This window comes from Elaeis guineensis, chromosome 15 (genome assembly GCF_000442705.2).
Source record: "Elaeis guineensis isolate ETL-2024a chromosome 15, EG11, whole genome shotgun sequence".
NCBI classification, from domain to species: domain Eukaryota; kingdom Viridiplantae; phylum Streptophyta; class Magnoliopsida; order Arecales; family Arecaceae; genus Elaeis; species Elaeis guineensis.
In genome coordinates, this window is record NC_026007.2 from 62,695,886 (window position 1) to 62,712,879 (window position 16,994).

Genomic DNA, 16,994 nt, shown 5'->3' on the forward strand with positions numbered 1-16,994 from the left:
CAGCTGATAAAGGAAAGAATGGATTTATCGAATATCTAGTTTAAGTTCATGCAATGTGTGATACGATTTCATACTCCAATTAAATAACACTTGGCAACATCAACCACCTGTCCGGTCTCTCAACTCCATCATTCATGGGAGGAAGAAGTGGAGCCCTGCTTTCTAGCTGTGCCCATGGAATGGGTTATTACTTCATTAACTATTTGTATCATTCCTTCCTTGCCCCACACGCTTTCCACTGCCCCCTTTTCTTTAGATCTTTTGCCACTTCTCTTCAATAATCCAGAGACACCTTCACGTGACCTCTCCCAATCATCACCTCCTTTATACATATACCTTCTCCTACACTTTTGGTATGTGTTGTATATATATGTCACGCAGAAAATTCATAGTGTTTTTGTTTCTTCCTCGCACTTGGCATGAATGAAAACAACACTCCACCAAAACAAGGTTGTATCTTTTCATCAGTAGTCATAATAATATATTAGTTTGCCCGTCCGTGCAACAATACATGATATCAGGGAGAGCTTTGTGGATGTAAAAGAACTCTCAAATAACATTTGCTCAAAAAGAAATGGTACATCATTTTGTGTGCCCCCGTACCTCGGCTTCTTCTCGGTCTCCCACACTTTCCGTGAAATCAATCAACCGGTAGATGCGCTTGCCTCCCGATTACTGGTTTGTGCTAATATGGCTGGTATTCAATTTTTCCGAGGCTAATGTCTTTTTTTTTTTTTTTTTTTCTGTTTTTTTTTTTGGGCTTTATTGTTCCTCCATGAAAAAAAATAAATACAAAAGATATTTTCTCCTTTTTTTAAAAAAAAAAATTATCTGTGAGAATAATAAAAACATTATCATAAGAGAGAGGAAAGATCAGTGCCAATAATCTTGCCATGGATAATTCAAACTTTCATAGTCCATGTAAATAGTTAAAAAAATTCCATGGTTCATGCATAGATTTCTTTTCTTATCACTAAGAGCCAATGGGATTTCTTTTCTCCTGTACAATGATTAATTAACATACCTGATAAGAGAAAAGAACATTGGACGACCTAGGAGATGGGTTAATAATTAGATAAGTGTTTGAACATCAGGAAATCATGAGATTCTTCTTTTCCTTCTACGCTACGATCTATCTCCTTGATCAAAGAAGAAGAAGGAAGAAGAAGAAACCAGGTGAAAAAGCGAGAGAATTAATTACATATCATGTGGTGACTAAAAACCTCTTTCCTAGCATGCTGCTGAATGGGTGAAAGGATTGAGCAAATGAGGTTTTGGTTGGGCCACCATGAAAGGTTCGGGACCGCTGCCTTTGGAGGAGCCATTGGACGCACCACTAACCCTCTCGCATGAAGGGCACATCGTGAGGGCGGCTGCAGGAAACCGCATGTAGAGCGGCGACGCAAATTTGAGGGCCTTCAACTCCTGCAGCTCCTTCTTTAGCCTCCTGTTCTCATCTGTCAGTGTCTCGCAGCACCGTTTGAGGATTTCACAATCGACTTCAGTCTGCTTCAGCTTAGTCCTGTAAAGAATTCCAATCTTGGGCATGAGAACCAAGAACCAAATTAATTTTCTCAAATAGAAACAATCGAGCTAACAAAATCTCCATGCAGTTACTTAACTTTCTCAATCCAATCTCTAACTAGAAATTGCATTGCATGGTGTTACAAAAGTGAGAGACGCATACCTTGCTCTCCTATTCTGAAACCATACTTCCACTTGTCGTGGCCGGAGATGCAATTGCTTGGCTAAAGCTTGCTTTTGTTTCTGATTCATTGAAACGAAGAGTCGAACATAAATACTAAAGAGACTAATAGACCTCTCTCGGATTGAAGGAAAAAAAAAAGAAAGAAAGAAAAATAGGTACATACATCAATTGTTTCATATATATGGAAAGAATCTTAAATTATGGACTCAAAACGACTTATTATAAGGTTAAGAAGGGCACTCACTGGATTTAGGGTACTATGCTCCTTGAACCTTTCCTCTAAGAGGGCAGACTGCTCTTTCGTAAGCCTAAGCTTCTTTCTAGCACTAGCATCCTCCTCTTCATCGCTGGCCCGTGAAAAGACTCTCTCCACCTCTCCCACGTCGGACCCTGCATCCTTCTCCCTCTTGATGCTTGGAGGGTAGGCAGTGGAGAACGACGAGAGCGTGCTATGAGGTGAAGATAGCCGTGCTGGTGTAAACTCCTCGTTATAAGTCTTGTGAGACTCGGCCTTCGTCACGGCAGTCGCCCCATAGACACCACTGGAGAGGCCTAAGGTGAGGGATGGCTTGCAAGGCTTCGTAATTGATGGGAAGGTCGACCATGGCTCATGTCGGTGATGGAGATCGCTAGATGAGCTGCTCCTCCCACGGATGCCCAACCCAAGGGCGAGGCCGGTGTCACACATATCGTCTTGGCTCATCTCCATGCTGGCTTATTAGATTTCTAGCTCCTCGAGAGTCTCTCGCCTATATATTTGCTTCTGGGGGTGGGAGAGGTTTGATGCCTATGATTGTTAGTGAAGGAAGGAATGAGTGAGGGAAATGAATTGGGTGATATGAGGGAATTAGTATGAGAATATGGGATATATACAAGGATATGTCTCGCATACACTAAAAAGGTTGACAAGGGAACCTAACTCTCCTAATTATACTAGAAGAAAAAGGGTGTCCAAGACTCGCCCATTGGATGGGAAGGTGAGGGGAGATGAGTACGTGGATTCACATGAGGATTTGTGGAAGGGTACGAACACACCAAGGGTGTGATTTTGCCTCCTCTACCCACACCCACCCCACCCACCTTTTGCCTCATATACGTGGTTTCTCCCCTCTATTTTTCCCTTCATGTTGGCTCCTATTCTTCTTTTGCCTTGCATGTACGCATATTAGTAGGGAAAAGGTAAACTTGATATATGCGCCTTATAATGAATATAATGAATAGAGTTTGGCGCAACCTGCACTAATTTGCCATTATAGATCGTGTCATGTATATATATATATATATATATGCTCGATCATTATCTTAATCTTGATCATACGATCGACCGTAATGAATGCTATATATGATTGAAAGTGTTGCCAATATGCTTGATGACACCGTACTCAAGATCTAAAGGAAAAATCTTCAGGTACACAGCATCATTTGTTCCCTAGGATACCTTATCATGTATTCCTAATTGTTGAAGCAATCATCGGACGGTAGTACAGTTATTGGATGCCATGATGAGGTGATAGCTCTCTGGATGAAGTGGTTGCCCTGCTAAGTTCGTCGATTAAAACATGGGGCTCAGGTGGTACCTGCTCTTCTTGCCTGGCTTTTCTTCGCTCCCTGACGGTGGCGGTGACAAGGACGTACGAACTAATGGCCAAGGTTTAATGCATCATGGCCTCCGTGTCTTGTTTGTAAAGGGAAAAGAAGCAGATGTGGGCTCTGCCCAAGATCTAAAGCATGAATGAGCCTGTGAGAGTTTGGAAAGATCCTTACGATTTTTGACTATGTCTTTCAACCATAGAGCTGATGATCTTATAAGTAGGAACGATAGGTGGTACAATTCATGGTTCAATAATGCTCTCGCTGCCAACCCACTTCCAATCACCAAAGATATACTATTTTAGTTAGGTTGATCACCTAATATATCGTTGAAATGTCTATTTGCAGCAGTGTATTCGGTTATCTCTTCACAACGTAGTGCAGTCTGCTAAACATGTTATATAGATATATATATATATATAGTTGATGACTCCCGTGAATACATGAAAATATCATGGCAAAATATTATGGTAAAACTATAGTACAATCATTTAGTAATGATCAAATTATCATTTCCCCATATAGAACTCAAATAATGTGTTTAAAAATCATAGATATGAGATAGCAACAAAACACGTGGATCTCTAGCATGTGGTGATTATCGCTTAGACCATGATAAGGGTATAACTTAGTTTAACATTACTAGCTACATCAGTGCTTCTATTTGTGGAAAACTATACCAATGTCGATGGGCGTCGTGGCACCTTAGGGACTTCAATTAGTGCTCATGAGGCATGATTAATGGGCATCTTCTCGATGTAATAGGCATGATTAGCATCACAAGTTATACTCGGCAAAGAATGAACATCTTAGTCACTTTTTCGATGCTGTATGCTTAGATATGCATTGACTTTCGACACCACTCGACAAACCAATATCTAATGATATGTGATTAGAGAATAACTGCCTCATCAAATGTGAAAGGTGCTCCAAAACCAAAGCAAATTGCACATAGTATATAATACTAAGACCAGTGGATTCCATTCGAAAGTCACATTTTTATACATCTTACTGGTGGATAAAGCTGGCATGCCGACAACCCACATGTCATGCAGAATTTGTGACACGTCGAATGTATGACATAATGGAGTAGTGGATCTACCAATGATATGCTATCATGGGGCATTCGATTCCGTGTGGAGGGGCTAATTGGAAGGAGTAGGAGTACTTAGCAATGATGGAGCTTTTGTGAGACGATATAAAGAAAAGGATAGAAAGATCGGGATAAGATATTGTACGTATGCCCCTAACCACTATTTTTGCAACCTTAGCCGACCATGTTGTCTCCAAATCCTATTGCAAGCTTGCCTTCTCGTCTTGCTGCTGCTGCCAAGTAACACTAAGCCATCATGCATTTTATCTTAAACTAAACATGTAGATAGAATAATTAATTTAGGAGGAGGGGAATTCATGCAAGACCCGGTGTTTAGCTTTAATTATAATTTAAGCAAGATTAGGTGGGGAATGGATGGGTGCATTTGGAAAAGGTTGGATGGTTATGTGCTTTGGTTGCATCATAAAGGAACCCACTTTTCTATAAAGAGGTGGAGGGGTGTGAAAAGGTCCCACTTTTACGAGAAGGGATCATGCTTCCATCCGAGCAGTGTCGCATGAACTCGTCAAATCCCATTTGTGCTGACTGTGTTGAACACACCCATCTTTTCTAGTATATTTTTATCCCTTTTAGATGGAAAGTAGCTTTGTTTTGGGATTCTAAGTGTCCAGAGAAAGCAAGTCCACCATTTATTGGCCTCTACCTTCGGTAAGCTTTCATATTTACCTTTCACCTATTGTTATACGTTTTTCCAAGATGAAGTAACTCCTCCATTTAATGGGCTCTACCTTCGGTTAGTCTTTCACAATTTGGACTCAAGACTTTCCCTGGCCCTCTTCACATTGCCTTTCTGTGATGCCTGACGAACTCTGTTGGGAAGGATGTGAGTAGGCTTCAGCCTTCAATGACAAGAAAAACAAAGGTTTAGAAAGAACCTTGACCTCCCCAAGGGACAAGTCTTAGAAGAGAAGTAACAACCGAGCAAATATTGGCAAATAATATTCTTTTTCCTATTTAAGAAAAACTTGGTGACATAATTTGCCTACTTAAAAAATAAATATATTCAATAATTGTTTGCAACAAGAGATTTGACTAGCTAAAAAGTTTGGTATTTGTTTCATCATAAAATCTCTTTAGATTATGAGTATTGGCTCTATTTTTCTTAGCTATCTCACCTCGTTGTAGAAGGATCCAAGGGGAAGAGACATAAAGTGGTGGTTATCTTTGAAGACAAATTATATGTGGCTATCTTTGGATATGAATGAATGTGCAAGCACAAGCCTGTTTATTCTCTAAAAAATAACCTTCCATAAATTCATCTTCTAATTAAGGGTTGTTCTTTTTCTTTGTTTTTTTTTTTTTTTTGTTGGATAAACAAGGATAGTTTTCTTTAACTTTCTAATTCTTAAGGTAAATGATCTAATTAAGCATGCATGTTGATGAAAGATGATATTCGTGTCATTCTTAAAAAATTGCTATTCATGCTACCATGTAGAAACATAATTAAGTATAGGAATTTGAAAATATTCCATCCAGATTTTATCTTCTAGATTTTGCAAAATACTCTGCACTATTTGAATAATATATAGAACACCTAGCTTAATAAAATTTTAAATCCTGTTTTTTTTCATCAATCAAAATATAAAATTGATTATATACATACATACATACATACATACATACATACATACATACATACATACATACATACATACATACATACATACATACATATATATATATATATATATATATATATATATATATTAATGCTAGTGAGGTCAGCCTTTGCAAAATTCTGGTTGAAGTCCTTTTCTAGTTAGAAGAGATTGTGATTTTTTTAAAAATAGCTATAACTAGTAAAAATAATCAGAAAAAGCTAGATTTTTTAAAAAATTCTATAACTAGTAAAAATAATAATAAAAACTAGAATTTTTAAAAAAACTAAATCTTGGCTCTTATATTAACTTTTGATGCTTATATTAACTTTGTCTTTATATGTTTTGCCCAATTAGTTTTCTCAAATTGTGAATCAAAATTTTTTATAAAAAGAAAATTTTTATTTTGACTGATTTATTTAAAAATCTAAGTACTGTCATTGACCTCTATTAGCTATGTACAATGAATTGAGTTATCTCATCTTTATGGTACTCAAAAAGAGCATTGTTGTTTTGGAGGCTAATATATTCAAATGGTATGAAAAAATTATGATATCTTAAATCTGAAATTTGCAATAGTCGTGGACACGATAGATCTTGCTTTGGATCTCTATTTTTGGTCTATTGAAATTAGCTAGAGTGGTCCATAACATGTATTAAAGCCTCTTAGATCAGAAACATTGGAAGAAATTTCATAAATTAGAGTTAGGTGGTGTAAATTTCTAAATTTTTGGTGAGGCAAAAGCTATTCAAAAGAAAATAATTTCAAATCACTGATATTTGGAGGGATTTCATAAGTTGAAGACAAGGAATATGAAATTTGTTCAAATATAATTATTTTAGATGGTAACTTTAGGAATCTTTTAATTCAAAATTTCAGTTTCAAAAATTGGCGATATGTGGAAGGATTTTAAGTTAGGAAACTAATATTTGAAAATTAATCTAAAATAATTTTAAAAAGGATCAGACAAAATAATTTAGAATCATGATTTTCAATTTAGGCAATGAATATTTAGAAATTATTTAAATGATATTTTTGAGTTATATTAATTTGCTCCAATATTTTTATCACCTTAGAATAGGAAAATTCTAGATTATTATTAGAAATCTAATTTGATATGAGAACAACTGTTGCAAATTAAATCTTATTTTTTATAACTTATAACATATAATAATTTGATCTTAATTTTTTTAAAAATATTTAAATAGTATTTCTATAATTGTAAAGCATATAATTTAAAATTTTATATTTCTTAAAATGTGCATGGTAAGTGCATGGCTACTAGTTATTCGTAAAGAATTAAACCACTATTTATATTATTTTAAATTTGCAATCCTAGAAAGTGATTACTTGGAAAAAAAGAAAGTAGAAAAAATAAAGAATATTACATTATCCTACTTAGAAGGTTGAATTGGTTATTTTCATTTTTACATTATCCTTACTAATTTTCAAATATTCACATTTGATCACGTGATATAACAATTCTTTCTTCAATTCTTCGTCAACTTCTATAACATTGTTTTCACCTACATCAAACTTGAGTCTGTCTATATTTATCAAAAATCAAGGTTAAAAAAAGAAAAATAAATATTAAGTTGAAAAATTATGTCATAATTATTTTTTTTAAAAATTATTGTGCAAGTATGATCATTCATTAATTATCAAATGTCAAAGATGCAATGCCAAAGGTGAAGTCCAAAGAAGGTAGCCAAGAAAAAGCGGTTCCATCCAATAAGTTCACAAAAGTTTATATTGAAAGAAAGGGAAGTTCACCCGCATCATATACTAAATTATTATGGATGTCCTTGAGGGTAGGGTGGGGTCCATTTCCAACCAAAATTTCCATGCTTAAGTCCTTTTATTGACAACATGAGGCCCCTTCCAATGTGACAAGATATCCTTCTTTGGGTCTCTCCCTCTGAAATGCGTAGATGTGAATGGGACAGATGTTTTATTCCAACTTCACAAGGGATCCGATTCACCTTCCATCACCATCAGCAAATCCCCATATCTTTGGTGGGCCCAACTATCTCCCCCGCGAATTTTGCGGCAGCGACGAGTGGGCCCAACACTCCAACTGGAAGGCTTTCCATTCCAGTGGTCAACATAGTTGCGATCCATTGCTCCCCCACCTGCGAAACTACGTAGATCCTTCCTGAGGAGGGCTAGCGGGGGGCCACCGAATGCTAGAAATTCGGCACCTGGTTCCCCGTTTATGGATTAAGGGAATAAGCACGACAATGGATGCTTTCATGAGCCAAACTCGATGCCGAAGTGATGGGCACAAAGAGCGTTGGACGTCATTGATGCTTGATAAAAAGGAACTGTTGCGGTCAATTCTCTCATCGTTCGATCGTCGGGATCGCGCATCTGCAAGAAGAGTCCTTACTGATCGGAGATGCCTCCGACGGGGATCCTCCGACGGTCAAGTCAGAGAGGAGACTAGGCAACAGTGAAACTCAGCGGGAGAGAGAGAGCTAGAGAGAGCTCAAGAGCTTAAAGGTGTTTCAGAGAGCTTATCCATGCCTGAGAAAGCTTACCAAGACTGTTGCCTTACCCCATTTTATAGTAGAATGCGGTATGGTCCCGCCATTAATGGTGCAGACAACTAGGGAGTTGTCAAATCGTCGGAGGCTGTCAAATCGCCGTGGGTTGTCAGGTCATTAATCCATGTCCTCAGCAGGACAACGCCTCACGACGGTCGTACGGCATGTCCTTGGCAGGAGAACAGCCCATAGTAGTTGTACGGTATTTGGACGGACTGGCCGACTGTATGTCGGTATTCGACTGTCGGGTCGTCGGATGGTGACCCGGAGACACCATCAGCTGATTTGGTGCCTTGTGGAAGTCAGACATCGGCTGCCACCCCCGACAGTGAGTCGGTGATGTGGATTCGGTCGGTCGGAAACAGTATGAGTCTGTTCGACCGGCATACCTTCGGTCGGATATTGTCGGCAGCCATTATCGGCAGTCATTGTCGGAGTCGTTGTCGGAGTCGGGCATCGGTCGGACCGGTCCGAGGGTGAGTCGACGTATGGGGGTCAGTCGGTATATCCCAACAGTTGCCCCCCCCACTCCTGAGTCCGATGTCTTGTTGGCCCGCGTGAACATGTGGACGATGGTTTCGGACGAAAGGAGTGGTTTTCCGTCACGTCTTGCTCCGACTCTAACGATCGTATCAACGAACGATCCGATGTCAGTCGTCCCGACTGTAGGTCGAGCGTGCACGTCGGGTCGGATGTCGGTCAATCTCCGAATGTGGCATGTCGACACGATCATCCCGTAGAGTCTGATAGTCGAGCAGCGTCCGATGTATTCGGATAGGATAACGATGACAAGTCGAATATCCGTTGTCCGGCCCTTGGTCGGGCGTGCACGTCGGGACGTATGATAAACGATGGCAAGCCGAATATCCTTTGTCCGATCATGACCAAGTCGGTGTGTCGCAAGTGCGACTGCGATCGTCTTGGCATTTTGCCCTTCTTAGTCGGAGCTAAGTCGGCAAGTTAGCCAGCCGCATTGGTCGAAGCCCTTTGCCTTCATAGGCGGAGGCCGTAGATTCGACGATCGACGATCGAGCCGTAGATTCGACGATCGACGATCGAGCCGTAGATTCGACGATCGACGATCGAGCCGTAGATTCGACAATCGGCGATCGAGCCATGGATTCGACGATCGACGATCGAGCCGTAGATTCGACGATCGACGATCGGGCTGCATTGGTCGAGGTCCTCTGCCTTCAGAGATCGAGGCCATCGTAGATTCGACGATCGACGATCGAGCCGTGGATTCGATGATCGACGATCGAGCCGTAGATTCAGCGATCGATGATCGAGCCACATTGGTCAAGGCACTTTGCCTTCAGAGGCCAAGGCCGTCGTAGATTCGACAATCGACGATCGAGGTATAGATTCGGCAATCGACGATCGAGCCGTAGATTCGGTGATTGGTGATCGAGCCGTAGATTCGACGATCGACCCGTAGATTCGACGATCGACGATCGAGCCGTAGATTCGACGATCAACGATCGAGCCGTAGATTCGACGATCGGTGATCGGGCCGCATTGGTCGAGGCCCTTTGCCTTCAGAGGCCGAGACCGTCGTAGATTCGACGATCGACGATCAAGCCATGGATTTGGCGATCGACGATCGAGCCATGGATTCGACGATTGATGATTGAGCCGTAGATTCGGCGATCGACGATCGGGCCGCGTTGGTCGAGGCCCTTTGCCTTCAGAGGTCGAGGCCCTTTGCCTTCAGAGGTCGAGGCCGTCGTAGATTCGACGATCGACGATCGAGCCGTGGATTCGACGATCGACGATCGAGCCGTAGATTCGACGATCGACGATCGAGCCATGTTGGTCGAGGCCCTTTGCCTTCAGAGGTCGAGGCCGTCATAGATATTCCGCTCCTTCAATCTTCGTTGTAGAATCTGATAGTCGAGTAGTATCCGACATATTCGGATAGGATAAGGATGACAAGTCGGATATCCGTTGTCCGACCCTTGGTTGGGCATGCACGTCGGGATGTATGATAAACGGTGGCAAGCCGAATATCCTTCGATCAGTCATGATCAAGTCGGTATGTCGCAAGTCGAATACCCGTTGCATGGACCTTAGTCGGGCGGGTACGTCGTGGTGCATGATAAACGGTGGCAAGCCGAATATCCTTTGACCGGTCGTGACCAAGTCAGTATGTCGCGAGCGCGACTGCGGTCGTCCTGGTGTTTTGCCCTTCTTAGTCGAAGCTAAGTCAGCAAGTTAGCCAGCCGCGTTGGGCGAAGCCTTTTGCCTTCAGAGGCGGAGGCCGTCGGTTCGACGATCGAAGATCAAAGCGTAGATTCGACGATCGACGATCGATCCGTAGATTCGACGATTGGCGATCGAGCTACGTTGGTCGAGGCCCTTTGCCTTTAGAGGTCGAGGCCATCGTAGATATTTCGCTCCTTCGATCTCTATCAGGATCTGCGCACGAGGAGCGGGGTGAGGGATGTAGGAGTCATACCTGTGATGAGTCGGTCTCAGACTCTGTTGTCGGGGTGAGACCCGGGCTCCGTCATCGGGGCGAGACCCATCTATCGGTCAGGGGCCTGCTGGGTTCAGCAACAGCCCAATTTTTCTTTCACTTCTCCTTCTGGTCCGCACCTTCAGTCAGGCATCGGTCGGAAGCTCCCTCGTTCGCGCGCATGTATTTGTACGCGCGCTCCAGCAATTTGGCATACGTCCGGGGGAGGGTCTTGTCCAAGGAATATGTAAATCAGGACCCTCTTAGCCCCCTCTTCATGACCGAGATAGCCATGTCTTCGTTGAGGTCCCGAACCTCAAGCGTGGCCACGTTGAATCGGGCCACAAAGTGTCGGAGCGTCTTGTTTTCTCCCTGTTTGAGGGAGAAAAGACTGTCCGAGGTTCACGGTGGTTTCCGACTGGTGCTGAAATGGGCCACGAAAGAATGTTCGAGCTGTCCGAAGGAGTGGATACTCCTTGAGTGGAGGCCAGAGTACCAGGCCCTGGCAGCTTTACGGAGCATGGCGGGAAAGCCAATGCAGAGGAGGACATCGGTTGCCCCTTGAATTGTCATGAGAGCCTTGTAGCTCTCCAGATGGTCAACTGGGTTGGTAGAACCGTCGTAAGGCTCCACATGAGGCATTTTGAACCGACTAGAGATCGGTTCGTCGAGGATAAATCGGGAGAGAGGTTGGATGGTTCGAAAGTCGACGTCGTTCGAAGACTTCTGACCATTCGTCTGGAGCTGGGCAAGTCGATGGTCGATTTCTTCAAACTTGCATTCGTAATTGTCTAACCGTCGGTGTTGAGAAACCCCAGGGGTCGAACCTCTCAATGAATTTGAAAGTGAGGCGGACGGTGTCCGCGGCCGCTTCTCCTTCCTCGCTCGCTCCAGACACCGAGACCGACGGGTGTCGTGTCGTGGCCGCCTCGCTCCTTCTCGGTGGGAGTGCTGAGATGGCTGCTCTTGAGGAGGAGACGGAAGTTGACGCAGGCGTCGGCGGCTGCTTCTGGACGGCATAGGGTGCACCGCCGGCTGTTGCGGCAACTGAGTCGGTTGCTGTTGGAGGTTTTTGACCGCGTCCGTCAGAACGGTCATTTGCTGCACGATCGCCGCGATCTACGCCTTCGTGGTCACCACCGGATGTGGAGAGCTAGGTTCCGCCATGGAGGATGAAGGAGGGGCCTCTTTCCGATGGAAAGAGTACCTTGTCTATCCGGTAGCTCTCGATCGCTGAGCCCTGATTTTCATCATCTCGAGAGATTTTTCAAGCTTTATGGAGCTCGCTGTCTTACCTCTGTCGAGCCCCTTCCTGGCGCGCCAAATCTGTCGCAGCCAATCCCCCCGTCGCCCAATCGTCGGGGTCGTGCACCTGCAAGAAGAGTCCTCACTGACTGGAGATGCCTCCGGCGGGGACCCTCCGACGATCAAGTCAAAGAGGAGACTAGGCAACAGTAGACTCAGCGAGAGGGAGAGAGCTAGAGAGAGTTCAAGAGCTTAAAGGCACTTCAGAGAGCTTATCCATGCCTGAGAAATTTTACCAAGACTGTTACCTTACCCCGTTTTATAGTAGAATGCGGTATGGTCCCGTCATTAATGGTGCAGACAATTGGGGAGTTGTTAAATCGTCGGAGGCTGTCAAATCGGCGTGGGTTGTCAGGTCATTAACCCATGTCTTCGGCAAGACAACGCCCCACGGCGGTCATACGGCATGTCCTTGGCAGGAGAACAGCCCATAGCAGTTGTACGGCATTTGGACGGACTGGCTGACTGTATGTCGGTATTCGACTGTCGGGTCGCGGGTGGTGATCCGGAGATACCGTCGACTGTTCTGGTACCTTGTGGAAGTCGGACGTCGGCTGCCACCTCCGATAGTGAGTCGGTGATGTGGGTTCGACCGTTTGGTCGGTCGGAAACAGTATGAGTCTGTTCGGCTGGCATACCTTCGATCGAATATTATCGACAGTCATTGTCGAAATTATTATTGAAGTCGGACGTCGATCGGATCGATCCGAAGATGAGTCAGTGTATGGGGGGCGGTCGATATATCCGAATAGGAACCATTCGCCATCATTTTACTGGTAGAATGTAATTTTGCATGATCCAAAAGATCACTGTCACTCGGTCAGTATCTCTTGAGATGGATTTCCCAACCACTAACACAACAATGTGGTGATTATTTTTTTCACATCATCTCGCTTTTCCAAAGGTTAGAGGTACATGCAACATGGTCATGACTGTGCCCTTCTACAAGGGTTTCGCCGTGCATATAAAATGAAAAAAAGAAAAAAAAAAGAAATAAACTCTGAAATTTTGAGAGAGGTATCCAAGATAGATGATTAAAGAATTAGCTATTCATAAACTTGCAAATCTGAATTAGTTAAGTGCAACTATTGATTATTGTTGGCAGAGACACCGACAGCATTGGTGGCCATATAGGTTATTATTGCTTCAATTATTATTGATAATAGGAGATATTACATCTTATATCTATGGGTCAATCATTGAGATAAATATTTGATAAATTGATGAAAAACAGTATTTAAGGTTAATATGATGTACCATCATTAGATGCACTGTTGATATGATGTGGTATAATTTATCTAAACAATTGTCTCTAGGAATTATACCAAACCTTTTTTTTTTTCCATGCAAAGCAACTGGTGGGTGGCTCAGTCAGTCAATAGTACTGGACAAGTAACCATCCACTCGCATGTACTAAAACAAAGCTATTGGATCATCCTCGGACCACAACCATCCCAAGTGGGCAACCCCCGCACCAACCGTTGAAGAATTGTCTCCATATGACCGAAACTTATTGGTCCACTTCCAAATCGAGTTAACACGTACGATGGCTCCCATAATTTCCTCACTTGAGGTCCTTGTTTTTGAAGTTGGACATTGGAAATGCACCTAATTGATAAATGACACTAGAAATCTGCTTTCTATTGTGGGTCAAGTTTTGGTTTCTCCTACCAATGATGAATCTCCAAATGGTAGTTTACTGTCGTTAAAGAAAATTTGGCCAAGTATTTGATATTAGATAAAGTATGACCCTATGGTGCATTATATATTTATTTTGATTGTGAAAACTGTATCATCTTAATTGCTTTAACCCCACGATTAGATTTAGTGTTTGATTGGAGAGCCTTCAAATCAGAGCCAAACAATATTACTTTTCTCCATTTTGGATGTGACAATATGGTAATCATGGTCTTCCAATCATGTCATGTGACTTCAAAGATCCTTAATGATTGCATGTGGAGTATGGTTAGAAAAAGATCCTTTGAAATTTTAAGAGTTAGGTCATATCATATCTGCCATCCTAACTTACAAGGATTTTCTTGGTCTAAGAACTCTTTGAAACAAAGGAAGAATGTTTAATTTGTGGCAAATTTAATGTTGGGGCAAGCATTATATATCATAACTGAAAAATGCAGCATATATATACATCATAACAACTTAACGGGACTTGACTCAATCCATATCCATGATGAGAAGGATTTTATTGCCACTGATTTTGTTGCTCAAGCAATCAAGATCAATTCTTATTTATTTTCTACTGCTTTCATATATTAGGACTCAATCTAAATGAAGATCAAAAGCCTATCTCATTTTTCTCATTTGAATACACTATTAAAACGTGTTAAGATTATTGACAAATAAATTACTTAGTCAAGTTAGGGCACCCCTACCTGCCATGATGACAAGATTACCATATGAGGAGTTCAGTGGCAAATCCTATTGACCGCAGAAAATGAGAGCATTCTTTTGACTTGCAAGTATACATAGCCATGATGCCACAAAAGTAGATTTAGCTAAAAATCAGCCTTGCCCATGAGACCTTGGGTCCTTAAAATAGTAATAGACAGGCATTCCATGTGGTAGGTGTCCAAGGTCCCATTAGGACCTGCCAAACCCTAGAATAAAGTTCTCATTATCAATCTTTTTCTTACGAAAGTAAGCACCGACAAAGATTAGCAGTCAATGGAAATGACCGGAAAACAATTCAACATATTGAGTCCAAATGAATGAGATAATATTTGTTGGTTGCAATATGATTTTATAATAGTCAGATATGATGAAAAGTTGGCTATGTAATGCATGGTCTTGTACCACTCGGCTTTTTTTCTTTCCTATCTTCTAATCATCTAGCATACCAACTTGTCAAGAAATATTTCTTTTTATTATATGACATGATTTTTGTACTTTAGATGCCAATGTTAGAAGGAAAATATTTTAAGGGACTCCTTTAGTGTAAACATGCAAGAAGTTTCCGAGATCCAGCACAATTATCTTATATATCACACTCGTTCTCATTAGTTACATGAATCCCCTCTCACCATGAAGCAATAATTTTGTGTGCATGGATTGGGCATCCCTAACAGTACTCTAATTCAAATAAAATGGATTAGTCTAGTTTCGTAAATTAATCAGATCAGGTGAAGCCAACTACTTATACCAAATTCAACCAAACATGTGTGTGTGGCATGGGGCATATCCACATGTGTACCATAGCACCAAGGACCTGACTTGGTGTCCATTCAGTCCCATGGAAAGTAGCTACTGTGCATGAGCAACTACTGTTCTGATCAACCAGCAGTTTGTCCAACAGCGTCCACTTAAAGCCTCCTTGTACCACCCAAGATTTAAATCCAAAATCTTTGGTTGACAAGCCTACCTCCATGTCCAGTCCCTCTTGTTGAGTGACTTGGTGTCAATTCAGTCCCATGGAAGGTAGATGCCGTGCATGAGCAACTAGTGTTCTGATCAACCAGCGGTTTGTCCAACAGAGTCCACTTAAAGCCTCATTGTACCACCCAAGATTTAAATCCAAAATCTTTGGTTGACGAGCCTACCTCAATGTCCAGTCCCTCTTGTTGAGTGCTAATATTGCTTACCTTCCTCTTTTTTTTTTTTTTTTGATCCTTAGGGTGGTCGCCCCTCCCTTAAAAAAAGCCAGAGATCCGATCAGGTGGAAAATATGATACGCCCAGGTTTAGTTTTAAAGAGAAAACGAACTCTTTATTCAGATGAAGCCAATAAGTTGGAAGTTAATTACATGAAATAAAGAAGGAACATCATCATTTCATGTTATGATATATAATATCATATACCATCACAAAGGAATGACCTCAAATTGATCTAATAAGGTGTCTCCCCTTCTACGTTTCCAGGAGGATCATAGTTGCATGTGATGAAGTATTGGCCACCGGAGCCGTCGCACTGCACCCGAGCGCAACCAAGCTGCACCGAGCTGCCCCACACCATCTGGGTGTAGTGCAAGCAGTCCACACCACCCAAGCACTGGTTTGAGCCATAGTCATAGTATGGCTTCTCATTATACCAGTATCGTACTGCATCGATCCCATCTGAATACCCATTGCCATACCCTATGTAGATGTTTTCACCGTAGGGTCCTTGCGAATGAATAAGTTGGCAGTCACCAGCCCTCTGGTTGGCATAATTTATTGCATAAGCCTCCAAGGTGGAGTTCCATTTCATTGGGCCAACACCAACCTCGGCCCGGGCGGCATTGTGGGCCTCGACATAGTCCTTCAAAGAGTTTTGGGCATGCGAAGGGAGGGTGGTCATGGCAAACACTAGAAGGATTGCAAACTTCCATGGTTTCATCTTCTCTTTGGATTGGTACTGGCTTTCCTTCTTGTGTATTTATTAGTTAGTCGCCATGCATTCTATGGCTGTAAATGATGAGGTATTTGAGGTCCAAAAAAGACTATAATTTTGACAGAAGATGAGGGTTTGGAGAACTTTCAGGGACCTGCCTATTTACGTGCTTGTGCTATTCTTTGCCATTTTGAAGTTTTCTTGGTGGAATGTTTCCATCATTCCCGAATTGGGCATAAGGGCAGTCCTTTCTGTGAAATTTCCTTTCTATTTGTAATGCCTCAAGTCTAATACTCAGGCCGGCCTCACGATAGCCGCGCACTCCTCAGCGAGACCTTAAAATTTATTATA

General features: G+C 42.2%; 2 protein-coding genes across 2 annotated transcripts; both read right to left on the bottom strand.

Moving 5' to 3' along the window:
* Window positions 1-536: 536 nt before the first annotated feature.
* On the bottom strand, window positions 537-2,759 carry LOC105058183 (homeobox-leucine zipper protein HAT22). The gene is made up of 3 exons (XM_010941026.4): window positions 1,953-2,759; window positions 1,688-1,767; window positions 537-1,522 (listed from the first exon to the last, which is right to left on the bottom strand). The coding sequence occupies exons 1-3, from the start codon at window positions 2,415-2,417 to the stop codon at window positions 1,231-1,233; spliced, it is 837 nt and encodes a 278-aa protein (XP_010939328.1). The 5' UTR covers window positions 2,418-2,759; the 3' UTR covers window positions 537-1,230.
* Window positions 2,760-16,160: 13,401 nt separating this feature from the next.
* LOC105058184 (pathogenesis-related protein PRB1-2-like) lies at window positions 16,161-16,649 on the bottom strand. Its single transcript, XM_010941027.3, has one exon. It carries the CDS (start codon window positions 16,647-16,649, stop codon window positions 16,161-16,163), a length of 489 nt encoding a protein of 162 aa, XP_010939329.1.
* Between the last annotated feature and the right edge of the window lie 345 nt (window positions 16,650-16,994).

Excerpts from the sequence above, each read along its gene's own strand:
- LOC105058184 (XM_010941027.3), bottom strand. The coding sequence starts at position 16,649 with ATGAAACCATGGAAGTTTGCAATCCTTCTAGTGTTTGCCATGACCACC.
- LOC105058183 (XM_010941026.4), bottom strand. The coding sequence starts at position 2,417 with ATGGAGATGAGCCAAGACGATATGTGTGACACCGGCCTCGCCCTTGGG. Across the intron at positions 1,768-1,952 it reads AGCATAGTACCCTAAATCCA|AAACAAAAGCAAGCTTTAGC; the intron begins GTGAGTGCCCTT and ends TCAATGAATCAG. Across the intron at positions 1,523-1,687 it reads TTTCAGAATAGGAGAGCAAG|GACTAAGCTGAAGCAGACTG; the intron begins GTATGCGTCTCT and ends AATTCTTTACAG.